Genomic DNA, 23,714 nt, shown 5'->3' with positions numbered 1-23,714 from the left:
CCAATTTAAATACACATTCATCTTTCCAGCGGTGAAATCTCCCTTTAATATATGGGTAATACTAATACATTATTTGAATTAGCCTTTGTTATTATATATCTTCATTAGACTATAGTCAAAGAAGACACCTTGCCTTAGGAATCAACATATGGCACAAATAAAAACTAGTCTAAAAGGTCAGGAAGTACAGTCCATTCAATATGTTGCAAACAGCCTATTTTTTCATGCCAAATTAGTTATGCCGTCTATTCTGACTAAAGTCTACTGTCTGTAAAAGTTAAAAAAGCATGAATGAAAACCAGTGAAACTGTGAAGTGCAGCAGGAGAGTCTGACTCAAAACCTGCTTGTTGACCGTCTCGCTCCTGCAATAATCTCATTACCGTTACATCAAGTCAATGTTCTTCAGCGCAGTGTCTTCAGAGAACACCGAATGACAGCGTAGACCGTTTTTAGGAGTAACACGGAGATAACTCAAGACGAGACTCTGTTAAATGATTTGTTATCCTTTTGTTAACTCACCAGCTCTGTAAATCTTTCTGAATGACTCAGCTCCCGTTCACTTTTTAGACACTTGTAACGAGTATCTCTGAAATAACTTTTTTGAGCCTGGGAAAAATGTGTAGTTTGTAAGTGTGCTGAGGAAAAATGGAGTGTATAAATCTAAGTTTACGTTCAGTTATATTTATTTATGTACAATAAAGTACTCATTTTATCCAAATGAGTCGAGAACAGAAGAATGGGTCAGGGTGGTCAAGTCATTCAACAACCAACTAGTTGATTAGTAAAGCTGACTAGTTAACCTAGAGTTGTTTTTCTAATTGTTGTTTTAGTTGTATTTGCATGTATCTAAAAATGTACTCTTTTTAAAGGGACAGCTGACCTAATAAATAAATTCTGTCATCATTTAATAACACTCAATTTTTTTCTCATGTGGACAATGAGAAGATATTGAAGAAATGCTTCAACAGTTTTTGACCATACACTCAAAGTCAGAGGGTCCTAAGGGTGCATTCACACTTGTAGTTCATAGTCCTGGTTTGCTTAGCATTCACACTGTCATTTTTAACACCGAACCTAAAGATACAAAAGAAAAAGACGGCTTTTATGACATATTTTGCAACAGATTAGACACTGTGCTAAACGCGCTAGTCGTATGTATGTGCATTAGGGGTAACGGTACATGTATTCATCCCGAACCGTCACGAGTTCAGTGCATACAGTCAGACGACGAATACAGTCAGTCACAGGCGATCCACACTCCAATCCAGAAGGGGGCGAGCGCAGTAATGCAACGCTGTTTGCTAACTCCCAAAACAGGAAAAAGAGAAGAAGAGACGCAAGAGCTGTCCTATTTCTGTCCTTTTTAGGGTTGCATCTTGCGATTTCATGTCCTGTTTTTGGTTCGTTATGATGTCTTTGGTCCACGTTGTGTTCATTTTTCATTTGAACGGCACTAGAGTTCATTTGGAAGTGGACAGGGACTCATCTTTTCAGGGGTCTCGTTCCACCTGTTTGGTGTCACCAGGGTTTGTATGGCAGCGTTCACACTTATTCAGAGCAATCGCACCAGGGTTCGTTTTAATCGAGTGTGAACACACCCTAAAACAGCATTGGAATTTGGACCCCATTGACTTTCATTGCATGGACAAAAACATTCTTCAAAAGATCTTCTTTTATGTTCCACAAATGAAATTCATACAGGTTTTGAACGATGAAGGTGGGTAAATTATGACAATTAAAATTTTTGGGTGAATCAACCCTTTAAAGCAGCTGTCAAACACCATCTTGTAACAAAACCATCAAATTTCAAGACCATTTCAGTCAGATTTCAAATGGGCAATGTGAGGACTATGACGTTGTGCACCATGCGTCCTGCATTAGCAACATGGCTCAATTTCTCAAGTGATCATGCTCATTGCTGGGTCGCAGCTCCTACTACTATAAAAAACAACTGTGCGACCAACAGTAAAGCTAATGCAGACCTTCACAAATACATCTGACTATTAAAGGACAAGTTCGGTATTTTACACTTAAAGCCCTGTTTACAGATCGTTTCTGATGAAATAGAACGGTTAAGATTAAATTTTGGACAAATGCTGCTGTCCCGAGAGTTTTAGGTTTCTTTCGCTCCCCCCCCCCCCCCCACCAGTAGACTGGTTGTATAGGTGCACTGGAACAGTCCTTCCTAAAACGCATTAAACTTTCGTTTACAAAGACGTGAAACTCACCGAGTGGTCAGGGGTGTCCACTGATATGTTCACACAAAAATCGCTGCAAAAGATGCTTTCCAACAGGTGTTTTACCATTCGTTGTAAAACTGTGGATCTATTTTTCCAAACGTCTCACACCCGTACATTCTTTCGTTGAGAGCTTGAATAATAGACACTCCAGCCCAGTTGGTGGCGATAATGCACCTTTGCAAGCAAACCACTGGCATTTCATTGTTTGCGATCCGCCGTAAAAAAAAAAACACGAAGAAGAAGAAGAAAACAACCCCACTTCAGTTTCCGGCGGCGGAGTAATACCGTACCTCACAGCACATCCAATGCAAGTCAATGGAGTTGGACAAAAACTACGATAAAACCTGTTGGAAAGCATCTTTTGCAGCGATTTTTGTGTGAACATATCAGTGAACACCCCTGACCACTCGGTGAGTTTCACGTCTTTGTAAACGAAAGTTTAATGCGTTTTAGGAAGGACTGTTCCAGTGCACCTATACAACCAGTCTACTGGTGGGGGGGGAAGCGAAAGAAACCTAAAATTCTCGGGACAGCAGCATTTGTCCAAATTTTAATCTTAACCGTTCTATTTCATCAGAAACGATCTGTAAACAGGGCTTTAAGTGTAAAATACCGAACTTGTCCTTTAACTTTAACCAATACTTATAACAATAACAATTCCTTGAACCACCAAGTTCATTAGCATTGAGAACTGACTAATCAATGCATTCCTCCCACTGATCCTCCTCTTCTGTTCATACAGGTTATGTTGCTAAGCCAAAACACTTTGACTCCAGCAACAAACTCGCAGAAGGGCTGGGATATCCATGAGGATTTTCTCCTGCAAATGTGCTGAATCTCACTAATAGAGTGCGTTTGTAATAGGATAATCCATCTTATCCTCTGACGTTAAGGGAATATAAATAAATAAAATACACATGATGACTGCATGCTTATGCAGAAATCACTGGGCGTTCCCATTTAGAGCTCTGCGGGTTCACTTCTTCTGCCCTGTTTGTTATTTTGTGCTTGTTGTTGTTGTATCATGGGACATGTGTATGACAGATACTCATCCCTATGTCTCTGAGTCATTTCAGTGCCAGTCTGTTAGTCGTACGACTACAAGAGGCAAACAGAAGTTCAGACAGTGAGTGAGAAGGAGACTTCAGTCGAAATCAAATAATGGCCTGTGACAATGACACATCAACTAAAAATATTGTGGGAAGTTACAGTAATATTCAGTAGAAGACATGACATGTTGGTTCTGTGAATGTGATCAAGGGTTGTTATTGTTAAAACTAAAAGTATTAAAAGAGTTCAACATGGCAACATGTATATATAAAAGCTAATAATAATAAAAAAAATCGGAGTCAGATCCGGTTCAGGTCATTTCCCGATTCTATGGAAGCCTGATTTCGTCTCGGAAAATAAATAAAAATTGAGTGAATAAATAAGATGATAGTTACACCTTTATATCTCAAATTGCAATTTTATCTTTTTTATTTTTTACACTGAGATGAAAACAGGCTTCCAGATTCTCCTGTTAAGATATATGTAATGAGTTTTTTTTTTTTAGATTTAACTAGGATGTATGATTTTTCTTGCTTATCCTCCACTAGAAGTATTGAAGATGCACGCTCTTGTTGATCGTATCAGATGTACAGAACATATTTCTGAGAAAGTGTGCTATGACCACTAAATGATATAGAAGACATTTCTGAATGAAAACACATAGTTAAAGCAATATAACAGCACTCAAATCATCAACACACCTGACAAGAAGGCCACTTTTTCTTTTAGGATGGGCAACACTTCCATCGCCTTCATCTCTTCATTCCTGCGAAATCCTGAAAAACAAAACAACAGATCTCAGTTTAGAGTCCCTGCAAGAATATAAACATCATCAGAACTGTGGCCTGACAGTTTTAATGCTGTCCTGCTCTGATACGTTGAGTTATAGCGCTCAAAAGGGAATTAAGAGTTCGAGTCTGGTCCATTAAAGTGTCTTGGATATATATTTTACATTCTGAATGTAAAGACAGTCCATACAGATAATCATTGCTCTCCTGTTCTAGGCATGAGCAGAAACCGCCTCGAGCGCTGGACATCATTCAAGCGCTTTGCATGAGATCAGCAGCAACCTGGATGAAGCATCACTTCTGTTCGCTTGTTTTTATGATTCACAGGTTTGAGTTGACTAGGTTTGCTGAAGCTTTGCCAAAGTTGAGTTAGTCATGCATAGCCAGCAGACTGACTTGAGTCTTTCAGAGTGCCTAGCCTCACCATCACGAAAACGTCATAAACGAAAACGCAAAATCGGATATACACTATCGGTCAAAAGTTTGGAAACATTAAGGTTTTTTAATGTTTTTAAAAGTAGTCTCTTAAAATCACCAAGGCTGCATTTATTTGATCAAAAATACAGTAAAAACAGTAATACTGTGAAATGTTACAATTTCAATTAACTGGTTTCTGTTGTAATACATTTTAAATATCTTATTGTAATATATTTTTAATTATTGAAAATAAATATTGTTGAAATAAAATAGGTAGTAAAATTACTAAACCGAAAAAAAGGTAAATAATACCTTTAAATTAAATTATATATTTTATATATTTTATATATAATTATATATGTGGGTTTTTTTGTTTGTTTTTAAAAAAACCTTATTCAAAAATACGAACTAAAACTGAAATAAATATAAATTTAGGCTAAATAAATGGCTAAATAATGTCTAAGTTCTAAAATTGAAGTACTAAAATGACAAACTAAAATAAATAAAAAAGGTAAATAAATTTTTTTTTTTTTTTAAAAACATGATAAAAGCACAAAAAATTAGAAACTAAAATTTAAATGAAAACTGAAAATATAAAAAAAATAAACAAATTAAAAAATTGTACAAATACTAAAACTCCCAAGTATACTATAACATAATAAAATAAGTACTAAAATGTACTAAAGTACTAAAATGACAAACTGAAATTTAGAAAAAACAAAACATGGTAAATAACTTAAGAAATACTGGCTAGGTTGCAAACTGAAATAAGATCAGTTAAAGCGAAATAGAAAAAACATGACAAAAAAAAAACATAAACTGACTAAAACGTAAGCAAAAATTAAAACAAAAACTGTATATGATGTCAATACAAAATATGGTATTAGTTCATGATCTTCTAGGATGCATTTCAGAGCAGGACGGGTGCGAGACTCGAGTACGGCGAGTAAAGCATGGATACGGATGGTTGAGTTGAGACACGCTGTCTTTAATTCCACTCCTACTATCCCTCCATCCCAGGGCTGCTAATTGAGCATGAAATGTGGTTGAAGGAGCCGATCCCTCCTACACACACACACACACACACACACACACACACACACAGAGCTGAGATAGAGGGATGATGTCATTTATCCATTTTCCTGCGATGTTTCCCTGTGGTGTCTCAGCGCCGCTCTCTGCACAAAAGAACACCTTTCTCTCTGTCACTCTGCCTCATTCCCTCCCTCTCTCTCTCTTTTTTCTATACATCCCACTGGAAGGTTTGTTTTTCCACCACTGCTACTGAGACCATGTGATCTAAAGAAAACATGGAACGTTCCGCACACTACTTACTGAACAGTTGTGAAGTATTTCTTTAAATCGCTGTATGTTATCAATTATTCATATGGTAGGAGTTATTTATAGCAGAATTTCCGAGCTGCTCACGGTTGTGAATGTACAACGATCTTTTTTAAAGCCTGGTCCTAACACAAAACTATCAGACGGTTTCAGAAGTATCATAATATAAAGCATGAGTTGCAATGCAATGTGTTTTGTCCTGTGAATCTCACTGTATGGAAGAAAGCAGCTCCGACATTCCTCTTTTCTGTTCCAAAGCCATATTATATATATTATAATATTACAGTTACTCTTTATATTATTCATGATATTACAAATTATACATATGAAATGTTATGTAATTTCTTATAATTAGATATAGAATGTAACAGATGATATCTTGAGTAATAAATACAACATAAAATACGTCTAATATAATTAATGTGTATTTATGTAATAATACAAATATATTAATATATTTTTATTTAAAAAAATAACAAAGATTATTAGACTTTTAATGTTTTATTCATATTATTCATGATAATACAAATTATTTATAGAAAATCTGTAATTGATTAATATTTATATTATTCATGATATTACAAATTATATATGTATATATTAAATGTTATGTAATTTGTTGTAATTAGATATAATTTAACAAATGAGTAATAAATACAACACAATAATTAAAAAAACTACATAATTATAATATAAATATGTATTTGTAATAATATTATTATTATTATTATTATTATTATTAATTTATTTTATATATTTTTATTTAAAAAATAATAAAGAATATTAAACAATGTTGTATTTATTATTATTCATGATAATACAAATTATTTACATATTAAATATTAATATTATATTAATTATATTATTAATTTGTTATAATTAGATATATAATTTAACAAATGGTATCTTGAGTCAAAACTACAACACAAAATAATTATTTAAAAAATGATATTATAATATTAATATGTAATATTTATATAATAATAATAATAATAATTTATTTTAATATATGTTCTATTTAAAAAATATATATAAAAGACTTTTAATTATAATTTTTAAATGCTCCAAGACTGGAATTGGAAAAATTGCAATATATTTGAGGGAAACACAAGGCGATTCTGATGTGTGTTTTCCAGTTCTGAACAGCATGTGTGTAATGGTTAAATGTGGAGGCTGGGACAGTTTCCAGACAGTGCTGCTGGTCAGACGGGCTCAGATTCAGTAACAGCTCGACTTTACAGAAAGAGACGAGGGTTTCGGTTCTCCGTATCCCTGTGTGTGTTTATATGCATGAGTGTGTGAGGAAGAGATCCCACACTCTTCCCTCAGGCTCTGAGAGAGACGGGCCGCGGGTGTGCTGGGGCATATGAGGTTCTCACTTCTGCAGCTGGATGATGTAAGTGTGTGTGTGTGTGTGTGTGTGTGTGTGTGTGTGTGTGTGTGTGTGTGTGTGTGTGCGTGTGCGTGTGCGTGTGCGTGTGCGTGTGTATGTGTGCGTGTGTATGTGTGCGTGTGTATGTGTGCGTGTGTGTCTGCAGTCGAACAGGAGAGGGTGAAGCACATTTAATAATGGCTCACAATATGAATCCAATGACTCTCTGAAGTGAGAGTCAACCCGAAAACACTGATGCGCTTCCGTAATAGAAAGACATACATGCACATGTACTTAGTTTGATAAATGAAAACTTGTATCATATGTTCATACTATAACCCAAGTCAAAAACCCTAAAAATATCTTTTGTATTTTTAGAATAAAGATATGATTTCATTTAATGATAATAACAACACCACCACCACATTTTTAACTATAACCCACATTCTAAAACCCTATACCCAGGGCTCAACGATAAGGATTTTTTCTGGATTTTTTACTTGCCCTGCCAAAATTTTCACTGGCCCCAACACAAAAAAAGTTATAAAGAAATTAAAGAAATTAAAAAAGGCTTAGTTATTGTTTTAATTGTTTTTGATCCATGTAACCTTCATAAATAAGGTTATGACACCAAAAACGTCTAGCCTAACTTATTACAAATAGTATATTATGTGCAAAAATGGGTTAAAATCACATTACATTCTAACATTGTAACATTATAATCTAAAAACAAAAATGATTTTATTTTTAAAATTCACTAAACTAAAAATTTAAATAAATGAATGAAAAAATGAAAAACAAAAGTCCCATTACAATAGTCACTTTACAGTTACTGCTATCATAAAAATACACTTAAAATTCTACATATGGCACATTTATTGTTCAACAAAAAAATATTTTAGCAATATGTACATTTTAGTCAGAATTATTGCACTCCTGTTTTTCGTGCATGCGCGAAAGGTTATGACACCATTTTATATCACTTTACAGATTATATATATATAATATAATAATAGTTATTACCCAAATTCTAAAACCCTATAGATTTTGTATTTTAAAATAAAAAAAATATTAATTTGACAGTAAAAATATTAATAACACTGGCAATAATAATACATATTTTAACCATAACCTACATTATAAAAACATACCTTTTTTATTTTTGAATAAAAATAGTTAATAACATTTTTGACTATAACAAATTCAAAACCCAAACAATAAAAATATTTAATCTAGCTCTAATATGAATAACAATAATAAACATAACATCAAAAATTAATCATAACCCAAATTCTAAAACCCTATACATTTTGTTTTGTTTTTAATACAAATATTATTTTATTCAATAATAATATTAATAGTAATACAAACTTACTTTTTTTATTTAAAATTATTCATTACTTTATTATCCATTTTCTCTACTGAGGCCTCTCCTGGATGTCCGTCAGGTTTAAATAGCTCTAGCTGATACACTCAAGGTTACAACCCACAATCTAATCATTCTGGCTTTAAATGGGAGTTTCTGCAAGGCTAATAATTTCCTCTATCACATATAGATTTTACATTCATCTACTCGTTTCCTCACCATGACAGAAGACAAAGAAATGACCTCCATCTCACATCTGAAGGGGCTCGTAAGGAGATTCCCAACATATTCCCTCACCCGTTTCACAGCCGTGCCGCTGTCCTTCAAGCTTTTGCATGCTGGGTAACGGGATATTTCACTGACATCCAAAATACATCATTTCAGCATCCAGACCACAGAAATACAACAAACCACTTCAACAAATAGAGACATTACGCTTTGAGAAAATCAGACGGCTATTCTTTTCCCAGAGCTGGGAGAGCTCTGAATGTGGTTGGGAATTCACAGTCCGTGGAAAAAGAACTGAGGAAACTAGGGGGGAAAAAAAGTGAACATGAGCAGATTTAGAAGGGAAACTTCGAAAGTGCACCGTTGCACCGAGGGACTGTTCTTTAGTGACGTGAAGGTGAAACGTGGGTGAGTTTTAAACCAAACAATTAAAAAGGAGGAAGAATGTGCCATGAAATCAATCTGTATCAGTGCATCAGTCGGTTCCTCCGAGCCCAACCTTAACGATTATTGTTCATGGCTTATCAGGTATCAGAAAGAGAACAGACAACAGAGAGTAGCCTATCTGTTTCCAGGTAATAGGTTGCTGATCTTCCCGATACTGAAGAAGTAATGGCTCGAGATAACAACAATAACTACAGACTTCAGACACTGGCATTGCTTCACACACACCAGCAACTGTTTTCTCCACATCCAAACCGTAGAGCTGCAGATTTCTGGTAGATGGCAGCAGAGCGGACACACGGATCAACACTACTGTGATGAGAGGATGGAGAGAGAAGAAGGGAACAACAGAGACGATGTAATGGATGTAGAGCACACAGAGACAGAGCTATGAAAAGAAAGAAAGCAAAAAGTATGAAAAAAGCAAGAAAGAGGATCATATATGAAATATGACAACGTATTATTTATTGTACTGCTTTTTCTTTTTTATATATAAAGCTTGGGGTCAGCAAGATATATATTTTTTAAATTATTAGTACTTTCATTTAGCAAGGATGCATTAAACTGATCAAAAGACATTTAAAAAAATCTATTTCAAATAAATGCTGTTCTTTTGAACTTTCTATTTATCAAAGAATCTCGAAAAATGTTTCCATATTAGGCAAATATTAAGAATATCAAGCGTTTTCAACATTGATAATAATCAGAAATGTTTCTTGAGCATCAAAGCAGTATATTAGAATGATTTCTGAAGGATCATGTGACACTGAAGACTAAAACTAAAGCTTTGATCACAGGAATAAATTACATTTTAAAATATATTAAAATAGAAGACAATTGTTTTCAATTGTAATAATATTTTGCAATATTACTGTATTTTGATGAAATAAATGCAGTCTTTGTGAGCATATAAGACTTCTTTCAAAAAGATCACAATCTTACCAACCTCAAACTTTTCAATGGTAGCTGCAAAGTTTTAAAGATCAAAGTGAACGACAAATAAAGTTAGTGTCTCCTAAATAAAGAATCGATTCCGAACAGCCGAAACAAGTTGTAAGCAATTCCAGCCTCACTTCCTGTTACAAACCTGCGTAAACAACGTAACAAATTTGAATAATGCCAGCCTATGGTCTTCACTGGCTGCTCGCGAATGACGTCTACTTTGACTCGCCCTCAAACACCGTAGTTGTATTTGAGACTGGAGGAGTTTGGTTCGTGTTGTCGATAAAATGCTTTTTTTCTGTGAGAGTGTTTTTTGACTTCAGGACTTCATGTAAACCTATTGTAGGAGACTCCAAAACAAAATAAGAAATAATAGGGGAACTTTATATGGCGACCAATGCAACAACCGCATTCGCCACGACTTCTTTAAATGACACGACCCTATTCAGAAAGTCAGTGCACAAAGATGGAGTTTCCCACTGAACGTTTTAACATTGTGGTGTTCATGTGCCCTCAATCTCATAAATACAAAGACTGTAGACACAGACTGGTCTCATATTTCTCTTCCTTTCACACTTCCTTACTGTGGGTCAGACTGAAACACACGAGGGTCACGGGTTCAACGAGTGTGTGTGTGTGTGTGTGTGTGTGTGTGTGTGTGTGTGTGTGTGTGTGTGTGTGTGTGTGTGTGTGTGTGTGTGTGTAAGCCGCTAATGACATGACCCATTCTGCCGGCCACGTTACTGAGCACACTAATGAACCCGCCGTCCCACACCAGCCTCACACGACTAATGACTCCACTCATTCGTTCATTTCCAACTGGTCCTGATTCCTGATGAATGAACAGAAGACAAATGAATCGTAATGGACTGAGCTGATGTGAAACGGTCGGCTACAGATTCAATTCCAATTTTGATTCGATTCACTCAGGAATTATCATAATGCATTTGGACCTGCTATAGTGCATCACTGAACAAATGTTAAAGGGGACCTATAATTCCTTTTTACAAAGTCTATTAAAATGTTTTCATGATTGAATGTAAAAAAAAAAAAAAAAAAAAAAACTTCACATTTGACATTGTTGCAGCTCCTCTCTTCCCAGTCTGTCAGTAACACTCTGTTTAGTTCCTGTTTATATGAAGCCCCTCCTTCTGAAAAGCACAATGTGCTCTGATTGGTCGGCTGGACCAGTGAGTTGTGATTGGTCGAGCACTTCGAGTGTGTTTGAGGAATGTCCCACCCCCTTACCATAACCGAGTTTCAACACCTACTAACTAACTCAACCAGGCCTCGTCCGTTTATTTTGCATATTCATTGGGCGGGAATTATTTAAATGAGAAATATTGTGACATGCCCCTTCCCAGAAGAAAACTCCAGACTACAATAGAGGCGTTTTAATACTGGACTGAAATGAAGATTGCTATTAATCAGCAATGCTTTCATAAAACTGCAACTAGAAGAACTGCGTGACTGTAGTCCTGTTTAAAGCCATTTAAACATGGATATATTGGCATCTGTATAGGTTTTATATTTCCACCCTGTGTAACCTCACATCAGTCAGGTCAGATTAAATCACTTCAGCGCCGCTGACCTGGCTTCTTACCGGCGTGTAGCTTGCGTCTGAATCTTAGCAATTAGCCTATTAACCTGAGGAGCTCCAGAGGATTGAGATATCAAGAAGACAACCCATATGACCTGACCTGTCACCCTGCGAACAGCTGAAGAACTGGGTTAACACTTGAGATGGTGAATATAACCTACAGGCCACCAGTGGAGCAATGGGAATGTTAGGGATTCAAGACACAGATGACCAGGAGACACTAGGGGTGACCACTGTGGAGCTTTACACCAAGTCCTAACTAGTTGATACACATAGCGTCAAACAGACAAAAAGAAGAAAAAACAAAACAAATGGGGGAAAAAAGGCGTTAAATAAAATAAATGGATCAAATTGGACACAATGGGTCACATGGGACAAATTTAAAAAGCTCAACTCCAGGACCAAAAAAAATAAAAATAAAAAATAAATAAAATTAATTAATTAAATAAAATTAAAGGGGTGGTTGAATATGATTTCACTTTTCTAACTTTAGTTAGTGTGTAATGTTGCTGTTTGAGCATAAACAACATCTGCAAAGTTACGACGCTCAAAGTTCAAAGCAAAGGGAGATATTTTTTAAGAAATAAGAAATGTCTTTTTAAGGACTACAACAAATGGCTGGTAGGGACTACACGACATTCCTCCCAGGTTAGTGACATCACTAACCCTAAAATTTACATAAACCCGCCCCCGGGAACGAGATTTATAGATTATCAAGACAGAATATGCTAATCAATGACTAGAAGATAACTACACATAAGCTACATAAATTCACCAACTAACCATTCAGAAATGTTGTCTACATGTTGTCACTTCTTGACTTGAGTCTCTCCATCTTTCTGACTCCGGTTTGAACATAAAAGGCTAAAAGTTTTTGAAATTTTCAGTGCATGTCTGTGTGAGATAAAAGGACACAAGCTCTTGAAGCTCCGCCCCCTGTGCCGGGAGCTGCAGCTCATTTGCATTTAAAGGAACAGACACAAAAACTGTGTGTTTTTGCTCACCCTCAAATAGTGACAGCTTTAACATGCAATATAAAAATATCTGTGGGGTATTTTGAGCTAAAACTTCACATACACACTGGGGACATCAAAGACTTATTTTACATCTTGTGAAAAGGGCATTATACCACCCCTTTAAAAAACTGTAGTCTTCTGCTTAATTGGGAGACATATTTTTAAGGTTTAGTTTATGTCTCAGTCAGAAACCGTCATTTGCTACTTGTTATTGTAAGTCAGAAGAATGCGGTATCATGGAAGGAGACAATTTTATTAGACCAATATTTTTGGAGCATTTTACTAGAAGGCCTGTATATTTAAAACATAATCCTGCTAAACAATTTTGTCAACTTCCAGGAGCACAAAAGCATGTGTGGATGTCTTCAAAGCGAATACAAAAAAAAAAAGAACTAAAAGAAACAAAACTCCGATTTCATTATATGTACATGCATTTAACTTTCATCCACAGCAGACCTCACAGAGCCCAAGGTCTTCTCATGTTGACACAGTTAACGTCATAAAGCACGTTACCAAACAGGGTAACATGAACTCTGCAGGACTGAAGTGTACTTACAGTTGACAAACTGAATGAAAAGGTCAGCTCAGCTGGCTGCATTACAGACTATGATGTGCGTGAAGCGTGAAGGGAGAGTCTTTTAGCGTGAACACAAAGCCTGTTTTTCCTACTGTAATGTGATCAAGGGTGAGGAGCACTTTCAGCCTCTGTTCTCCAGGACAGTGAAGCACATCAGACTGGTAAGAGGGAAAAATGCCACGTTGCAGTATTTGGAGCGCAGGACTAGCTCAAAGTTCACAATACTGGTCGAAACACACTGAGATTGAACAGCAAATTATAACATAAATCGGCCCTCGAGAATGAAAAAACGAACAAAACTCTCAGTATCTACACACAATCCTCTAAACGGGTTTGTTTTGACTGTTCCATGCCAATCATTGTCACAAAGAGGCAGATCTTTGACTCTAGATTACCATAAATATAAGCGGGGCCTAAAATTAACACCCACCAAGCGCAAAATGAAAGTAAAAATGAAAGTAAAAATTGGCATTGGAGAGTGCAGTTGTAGTCTAAATTATTCAACCCCCATTGCAAATCAGATTTATTGGCAAAATTAACAGAATTTCAGCTGTTTGCAAACAAATCAAACAAAAGTAATTGAATTAGCTCAACACAACAAATGCTTCAAGTGGTTTCTCCTCACAACAGCACAAATCTGCAAAACAAGTGGTTCATTAGCTGCACCAGGTGTGCTTGAGCTAGAACACATGAAATTTCTGAACTAGCTAGGTTTGTTGAGTGGTCCAAAGGAGCAAAAGAATGGTCCAAAAAGTTAAGAGAAGATATCATTGCCCTTCACGTACAAGGAACAGGATACAAAAAGATAGCGAAGGCACTAAATGTTCCTGAGACGCCGTTGGAAGAATAGTTTGCAAGTTCAAAGTGAAGTTCTACGCAATTGTGTTTATACATTTTTTTATATTCATTTCTAGTTTTAACTTAATTTGTTGTTCAGATATTCCTCTTTAAAAGAAAAAGTATCAGATGCATGCAAAGTGACCCACATTTGGTTTTCGACCACTGAAAATGTGTACAATTTACCAATGTTCTCATGGAGCCACATTGAGATCCCCACAACTGTGGGATTGAACCATATAGGGCCTTTAAAATGATAATACCAAAAGAAAAGTTTGTTAAGAACCAGAATCTAATATTGAGTTACATGCATGCAAACCTAAGGGGAAAAAACACAAGAAGTGCATTTTCCCATATTTGAACTTTCACTGTTGGCATACAATGCAACAAAGATTGCTAAAGTCAACCGATTTTGCTAATAGACCTACAAATCTCTGTGTGAAATTAAAATAATGATGCTGCCATCTTTCTAAAGTCATTTTTACTCCCCTGTAATTTGGCTCAAAATCTAGTAGTATTACTCATAGTATTAGTAGTATAGTAGTATTAAAAATAGTGCATTACTCAGTTAATATACATCCGTGACATTTAATATTCTGGCTTTCTTATTCATTTATGTATTTCTTTCACCAGAAAAAAATGATCAAAATCAAAAAAATTTAGCCGGGGACATCTGTTTGAGTTGACACGGATATGAACCTGTTTTCATGGCCGGTAAAAAAATATTTATGGCCGGTAATTTACTTAAGTCACAGCCGGCCATTGGCAGGTGTGGCAAAAAGTAAGTTTTAGGCCTTGGATATTTATAGCGAATGAGAAGAGTGAGTGAGAGGAGGCGGGTGTGTGTCAAACTGTCAATTCGAAAGAAAAGATAGGGCAAGAACATGCAAGCTGGTATCGATTCTGCAGAAAAGGAGTATTGGAGCATTTCAACACAGAAACTGAAACAGAGGGGAGTCGCACTCACAAGACAGACTATTTCTGTCCTCCCTCTCCATCAGTCTGTCCTTTTTTCTGTCATCCCCTTTCCTATAGACTTGTCTACACATCTTACACCTTTTTTATCTCAGCCTCTTTCACTTGTGATGTCTGAACTTTCTATTCTCTATCTATACAGTAATAATCAATGGCTGAGGCAAGCACCGGCTTTGTCCTGCACAGTCCTGTTGAGCTACAGACATAAAAAATACCTTAAAGCAACTTTTAGTTTTGCGATCCGATCACTGAAACCACATTCAGAGGTCATCGGAAATCCAAACCCAGTTCCTCCTGTCACAAACCACAGACACTAACACAATATGTGCATATTTAAGAAGAAAACATCAAACAAAACTTCACTGATCCAGTAAAGATTGTTTGATTAGGGAGACATCCAAAATGTGGCCCAGAAAAAGGCTGGGAACCACTAGACTGGTTGGTTGTTTGATGACTAGTTGAAAACGGAGATGACAACTTCTCTCCCACCATACTGAGACTAGAACAGTGAAAGGGGATATTTAGACAAGAGAGAGAAAGATGAGGATAAAAATAAAGCGAGAAGCAGCTAAAATCACAGTGGGAATACAGACAATTAACCTGCACAGACACATCAGGAGAGCAACCTCAATGTGGAGGAGTGAAGATGCAATTATTCTTCATCAATCAGTCATCTGTCCCTAAATGGTCCCTATACACTTCATATATAATTACGACAGAAGCAGCATCTTCTCATACCTATTTATGGTACCTAAATACCTAAGAAAATATTGTTACTGACCAGCTCTGCAGTTATTTAATCGTCCAGCCCAGTTCAGGTCTCATCCAATAGCATTCAAGTCAATAATATTTTAAATTTATTCATTTTTAAATTTATTCATTTAGCTGACGCTTTTATCCAAAGCGACTTACAATTGCTATATATATGTCAGAGGTCGCACGCCTCTGGAGCAACTAGGGGTTAAGTGTCTTGCTCAGGGACACATTGGTGTCTCACAGTGGATTCGAACCCGGGTCTCTCACACCAAAGGCAAGTGTCTTATCCATTGCGCCACACCACCCATCAGTGGTGGGTATTGTTAACTTAACTAAGCAAGCCAGAGGCAACAGTGGTAAGGAACCCAAACTCCATCAGGTGACAGAAACAGAGAAAGAGAACAACCTTGGGAGAAACCAGGCTCAGTTGGGGGACCAGTCCTTCTTTGGCCAAACGAACCAACATGATGTGGTTATGATTCAAGTTCCTTCTGCCAGTGAAGATTGGTATACATCATGCCGGCATATTATATTATAATAGTCTGATTAAACCCACAAGCCTTCATTTTGTATAAAAGAAGACTTCTGACTATCTTTATGTACTTAACAACAAAATGTACAAAATGTGATTGAAATTTATACTGCAAAATTTTTGCAGTTATCTCAAATAATTGCAATAAGATCAAATATTGATGATTAGACGATTAATAAATCGCAACAGGCCTACTGATTTTACATTTTTCGTAACGTATACCTTGCAAACCAAGTTACAACCAATCCAGAACCCAACTAAATCTGCTAGTCATTCTGCTTGGCTAGTAGCATGAACGGTTTGAACTAAGACGCACCCCTTATCGTTTCACCAATGAAGAGTGTTATCCACAGATGGTGGTTGGTATCAAATGTGCCCATGCCCAGCGTCAAAGCTTTACCTGGCAGCTGAATCAGTGTGTTGCCCGTCTGTGCGTACTGCCACCTGTGGTTGTCCAAAAGTGACGCCACATTCCCGTTCCACCAGCTTGACAGTGAATCGGTGTCCTCAACAACACCACAGTGCAGGTACATGACTACAACTTCTGCCACTCCACTGAGAGGGAACGCCAAAGACTCGCTGGGATTCCTGAACGGCTCATGTGAACCATGACAAGCACCTTGAAACTTTCGCCTCAACGTTCCTCAAGCTGTGGGACGCGATAGTTTGGCTCTGCGTGAAGACTGTGCTCCTGCTATGCTAAACCCTGGCATATGTAAGCCCCTGCTAACAGTCGTCTCTGCTGGATTTAGAGGAGAGCAGGCTTTGTCCGGGACTGTTGCTAATCTTAATACTCCACAGAGTGAGTTTGACCTGAGAGGGGTGGGCCAACACATCCCGACAAGTTCATTTACCATTTCCCAACCACAGTAGGGTTTCCTAAAAACACATCAATAAGCATTTAAGTCACTCCAATGGTAGTTTCCGTTTTTCTCAAACAGCCCATAGACACTCACCTCGAAAGTAATCAGGACAGAAGCGGTCGAAAGTGGACAAAAGAGACGTGAAAGTGTCTCCCTCGTCTACATGTGATCTGATCGACCAAAACACATCTTAAAAGGCACACTATGCAGTTTCTGTTTTTCTCAAACAGCGACCCCTAGAGTCGCTGAGGAGTACTTGTATTTAAAGGTGAACTAAGTAACTTTTTTACCTTAACCGAAGAGCTTCGGAGTCAATGGAATAGTTATATGAAATTTTTCGGGTTGAATGGTGGTCTTCTCGCACCCCCCCGAGCGCCTGTGAGCGGAAAAACCACACTTGCAACTTTGGGCCGGCGGGCCGACGATCTCAGCGTCAGGAAGTATTGCGTGATATCAGGTCTTGCGATGTAACGAATTGCTTTACGGCACTGCACACATACACTATCTAAACATTTATATGCTAGCCTTCTGTGTATCATACATACCTCAGTGGACATGGCTCCATGCGTTCGCCAGGTTCTTTGAAAACAAATGCAAATGACGAGCGGGAGAAGATGGGAGGGGGGATAGTCGCCAACGAGTTTTGACGACAGTGTTGTCAAATATCTCTTCCGAAGCTGTAGGGGGAGCTCTATAGAGAAACCCGCGAGCAAAAAGCGAGAAAACAGCGAAGAAATCGGCAAAGCTGCATAGTTCTGCTTTAACGTTACTGTCGTAAACACTACTCGCACAGAGCCATCTCTGCACTCTTCCGACCGCGCTTTCTTCGTCGACTCTGCCATGATACACGTCTGAAATGTGTGCTAGAGTCTTCTTCATTTGTTGTTGATGTATGTGACGTCGTGCCATAAAGCAAGTCGTGATTCTCGCGAGATTTGGTGGGGCGTCAGCTCTTAAACTTGCATTGCTGGTTTTGCCAGTGGCGCCCCCCCCCCTGCTTTGCTATCGGGATGATTCGCCCAACTACGTGTTCATTTACCATCGAAATGATTTCGAAGCTGTTATATTAAGGTAAAAATCTTGCATAGTGTGCCTTTAAAGACACATGCTCTCTTTCTGATTTTTTTTTTTTTTTTTTTTTTTTTTTGGTGCCGTGACCCGGATCTCTCTTTCTGATTTACAAACTACCAAATGGTTTAGAGGGAAAACAAAAAGGGGAAACTTAAGTATGTTCAAGATAAATCCTAAATTTATCAGGAAACGACTGCTCAAACTAGTGGATTACACAGAAGCTGCTTAGAAAGTGATTAGCTCAGGCATCCTCTCTCAAGCCTGCACACAACAGACAACAGAAGGCCTTTAGAAATGAAGAGACCTACACTACTGGACAGTGAAAACAGTCTTCATGTGTGACATTCAGCTAATAAAACTGAGCTAAATAACAAGCCATAATGTTGCACAAAAAAAAAAAAAAAAATTAATCTGGCCAATACACCTGATAATAACTTTTTTTTATTTTTTTATTAATCAGGCAATATTAAAGTTATATTTTTGTCTCAATAAATTAAAATACAAAAAAATAAATAAAAATATAAAACAGTAAAATATGTCAAGTACTTTTATCAGAGGTTTTTAAAGTTTATCTTTGATCAAAATTCTATAACTAAATCTGATCTCACTTCATTAAAAATAAGGGTGCTACGATTGATCGTTATTGGCCGATAATAACTTTATAAAGTTTGATCAGTGGTCTCTATAAAGGCCAGAAACCCGGCAAACACAGCAACCCTACAACAATGACAGCAAGAAACTAGAGCTGTGCATTTTAGTGCATTTCTTTCCTTCACAGCCCAAACTTAACATCCAAATCAGCTAAATCAGTGATTTATCAAAAAATACAGTCTACGGTCGCTAAACTGCAGGGCGTGCTTGGTAATAAAAAAAATGCATTAAGCCGAGAAAGTGATTCTGTTCCCTCTGTGCGCGCGCTCTGAGAACACGGACAAGCAAACGGTTAAAAAGCAAGCACATTGTTGTTAGGAATAGTTGGCCTATTATTTATTTCGGTGATCGGTATCAGTGATCGTATCGACCAATATCGGCCCCAAAAATCCTGATCGTAGTACCCGTAATTAATCATAAAAATCAACTGAAAAGTAAAGAGTCCTCAAGACATCACAGTCCATCAAAAAACGCTTCAGCGATAAAGGGCAAGACGAGCATAGAGGAGGATCTTCACCTATTAACAAAAACTTATGGGTTAGTCTGGAGTGGCCTATTTCAATCAATTGTTTTAAGTGTTAGACATCACAACACTATAATAATACAGTAATGCATGCGTGATGAATGAATCATTGGTGTTGATTCCACATTGTGATGGGTGTTGTCTAGCCCTGAAATTAAATAGAGGAAATGGAGAAAGCAAGTCTGCAAATCAAGAACAGAATCTTCCTCTTTCAATGTAAATGCAAAAACACGCACACATCCTTGAACAACCCTGCTAAACAAAAGACTCAAGGTGTCTATTACAAAAAAAAGAGTTCCAATTGTTTAAAGCCATTTATATTTAATTTAAAGAAATGAAGGAGGTCTGTTTGCATGGCGTGTTGTACGGCTTGTATAAGGAAGCTCATTGTGTTCATCTGTTGCGGATTGTAAAGGGAAACCTGAACAGGTTACTGGAATAATCCAATTTGAAGAAACAAAACAGAGGAACAAAATGGCTTTTATTACATGAATGTAATAACTTGCATGTTTCTTCGTGTTGAAAAACACATGGTTTTCCATGTCTACTTGTACTTAATTAACACAGCCAACAAGCTCTTGCAACACAATCAAATCTCCGAGACCTTTTTCCACTAAAAAGAGTCGGTGTTGAGTTAGACCTCCAGAGGGGTGTGGGTGTGTGTGCGTGTGTGTGTGGGTGTGTGTGTATGTGTGTCAGGGAGTAGCATGACTCATGGCACCCTGGTCTCCAGTCATGCTTTATCCAGACATTAACTTTGAATTTGAGAGCAAACTGATGACTTTTAACCACAGTCCTCTTCTGCTCCAACAGATGGTCTGGAGCGGTTCAGAGCTCGCACACGTGCATTAAGAGGTCAAACGTCACCTGGTGTGTGGCTGCGTTTTATCTCAGTGAAATCACTCATCCAGACCCAACACTGGCTGAAAGTTTCAGAGTCACAACAACATGAGCCGCTTATATCTGCCAAATGCATCATGTTTGCACAGTGACCTATATCTCTGTCCTGCCTGAGAGGAAAAAATTAAGATGAGGGAATGAGGGAATGCATTTGGAAAAGAATGTATGTCAAAGCACTAATCGGACAGGATTAGTTTTCAAAAATAACATTTAAGTTATTAATATTAAATGAATTGTTAAAGCCCTGATACACTAAAGGCAAAGTTAATTTGCGTTCTTCGCTTAGGGTTAAAAATAAGTTGGAAATGCGTGTATATTGTAAGTGAACATCTCCACTCCATTTATATGAATACGTGAATATGCTGCAGTGGTGAGAAAACAGCAGTTAAGAAAGCAGTTAGTATGATCAACATGCTAGTTGTAGTATGTAGCAACATGGATATGTATGCACAAGCTCTGCAAGCTTCAGCACTCGAGTCAAGTCACATCACGTTTATTTACATACCACTTTATGCAATGTAATACTTTAAAGCAAGCAGCTTTGATGTTTTTGTCAGTGTTTCTTTCAATTAGAATTACAGCTTCATTTTCTACTGTAAAGCAGCTCTCCAGTGAGTTCAGGTTTTTACGTGTGGACGTCTGACCTCGAGAGACTGAACAGAAGAAATGAACCAGAGAAGATTTACACGTCAAAGAAGGCGGAGCCTCAGAGCCACGCCTACCTATAATATCACCGTACATTGATGATGTAACATCAATTAACCTGTTTTGAACACCCAAAACTAAACTTCGTTTTGGCTTGATTTTGTTGGATGTCACATCAGTTCGAATTCACTTGAAGTATATCGGGGCCTTTACATATAGTTACGGTATTCAAGAAAGGTCCAAATAAATTAGAAATACAGTGAACAAAAATATTATATATTTTTTATATTCAAATATACCGCAGTTACAACATTCCTATCCAAATGGGATTACATTTCTTAGAGAACACCTGATTACGCCTGTTAAAAGTTCATTTCAACGAGGATTAAATCTCAAAATATGTCTTCCTCATCCGTAAAGACGTTCCCTCAGGTGAGATGATTGTTGTAATTTTGATAAAACAAATAACTCCTTTCCCCTCTTCCATCTCCTTTGTTTACATTCAGCTAAACACCGCAAAACCACACGCAAAGAGCAGATAATATACAAAGAAAGGGGTCGTATTTGTTGGGACATGTCACTTCTTCTTGTAAACCGCTTCTGTAAACATGTATCATCACCTCGTAAAACGACTTCAGCTGTATTCTGTCCCTGTGTTTAACCCTAGAGAATAAAATCACAGACTCCCCCAAACGCTCATATGCTGTATTACCGTCCACCCTGACCACACACACACACACACACACATTCAGACTCCAATCGCTTCTGTTGCCATGGAGACAGGCCTGTACTGTACATTCCTGGGATATTTCAGGAAAAGGAAGTGTGAGAATTCTTCAGATTTTCTATGATGAATCACTTGCTCTAGGAAGCAGAGGTGAACACAGGCGTTCATCCATTCACTTGCCCTACAAAACAGCCCCAAGCTTCAGTTAAGCGTTATGAAATACAGCAACACCACCATAAAGTAATATGGGATCTCCTATAAACAGTGCAATAAGAATATTTCTACCATTTTGATTCCTTACATTGCTAACAAAAACATTGTTTATTTGCCCGATTTACAATCTCAACACAAGTTGGTAAGATTTTCTCTTATGCTCACCAAAGCTGCATTTATTACATCAAAAATACAGTAAAGACAGTGTGAAATATTACAATTTACTACTGAACAAAATATTTCAAATGTAATTTATTCCTGTGATGCAAAGCTGAATTTTCAGCATCATCACTCTGGTCTTCAGTGTCACATGATCCTTCAGAAAGTTCATCCATTGAAGTTTGAGTTCTTACTGACTCTAATCTATTGAATGTAAGTGTAATAACCTTCTCCACCTTTGTTTTCGGTCACCAATCCATTATCTTTCAAGTGCTCCCCTTCAATCACCTGCCGTCATTCTTGTACATAACGACCACTTTTCATGACCCAGTCAATCCCTCATGCATAAAATCATGTCCAATCCTACATCTTTTGTCTACGAATATCCTGTTTCACTCAGAAATACATCATCTAACGGAAGAAAAATGGCTTGCGATTCTTGCAAAACTATGAGAAGACCTTGTTTCAGAAGAAAATTAAAAAGTGAAAATGAAGGAAACCAGGCGTTGTAGAAAGACACAGTGATGGACAGGAAGAGCAAGAACGAGAGTAGATCTGGTGACAGAGAGCTGACGGTGATGAATGCAGTTGTCACTGTTGCCCGTCACATTTGTGACACTGACAAACCTTCAGGCCTCAGTAAACTACCTGCAATCCTTCACTCTCACTCAGTGTTTCTGTTTCTTCCCACGCTTCAGTGCTCAGTTCTCGGTTTACTTGTCATACCTGCTTCTCCTTACTAGTGAGTACTACCCCACACATCTTGTATATCTTGCTTTTCTCAAACTCCCTCATTTGATATGTTTGTTGTTCCACTCTCACATTGCAAACTAACTTAAAACCACCATTTATCCATCAATCATCCATCCATCATTTACCAAATTTGAGCAGAAACATTAACAGATCATTACAAAATGTTTTTTTGACATTGTGATGGTAAAAAAAAACAAGGTATCTGGTCTATTTCTTTACCTACTTCAGAAACATTTCTACAATTAAGTAAGGAATAATTGACGACGGGCCGATGAATTATTAGAAAATAATTCTGGATAGTCAAAATAGTTGCTAATGCTCTTAATAAGAGTGATTTATTCCACTAATACTATGGTTATCACCTCAGGACATTGTACAGATGTTGTATTTCAAGACATTTCTCAGGTTTTTGTCCTTAAAACTTGTGTATAGGACAAAATTTCTAATGCATCTCATCTCATGCTTCCGTTGCGAAATCCAAAATGTCATTTTAGAGCTAAAGCTTGAGCCTTTGATAGCAGACTAATGCAGTTATTAATGCAGTTATTAGAGAGAGAGAGAGAGAGAGAGAGAGAGAGAGAGAGAGAGAGAGAGTTTTCAATTATAGCGAAACTGTAAGTTTATCTGCTTCAAGAACAGAGCTGTTATTACAACGCTAAAGTGAAAAGTCATGTAACTTTTCATTTTTTCAACTATTTTACTGATAAAATCATCAGATCAGCGTTCA

The 23,714-nt window shown here is 37.2% G+C and overlaps 1 protein-coding gene across 3 annotated transcripts in view; it reads right to left on the bottom strand.

Moving 5' to 3' along the window:
• trioa (trio Rho guanine nucleotide exchange factor a) overlaps nt 1-23,714 on the bottom strand; it is a 113,312-nt gene that overhangs the window by 58,534 nt on the left and 31,064 nt on the right. For all 3 annotated transcript variants that reach the window (XM_079878203.1, XM_079878204.1, XM_079878205.1), the window contains exon 3: nt 3,993-4,067. In XM_079878203.1, coding sequence (XP_079734329.1) covers nt 3,993-4,067 — 75 coding nt within the window. The remainder of the gene's footprint in view (nt 1-3,992; nt 4,068-23,714) is intronic.

The sequence above is a fragment of the Squalius cephalus genome (genome assembly GCF_949319135.1).
Source record: "Squalius cephalus genome assembly, chromosome: 8".
In the NCBI taxonomy this organism is placed as follows: Eukaryota; Metazoa; Chordata; class Actinopteri; order Cypriniformes; family Leuciscidae; genus Squalius; species Squalius cephalus.
This window is presented reverse-complemented; position numbering and strand designations above follow the sequence as displayed.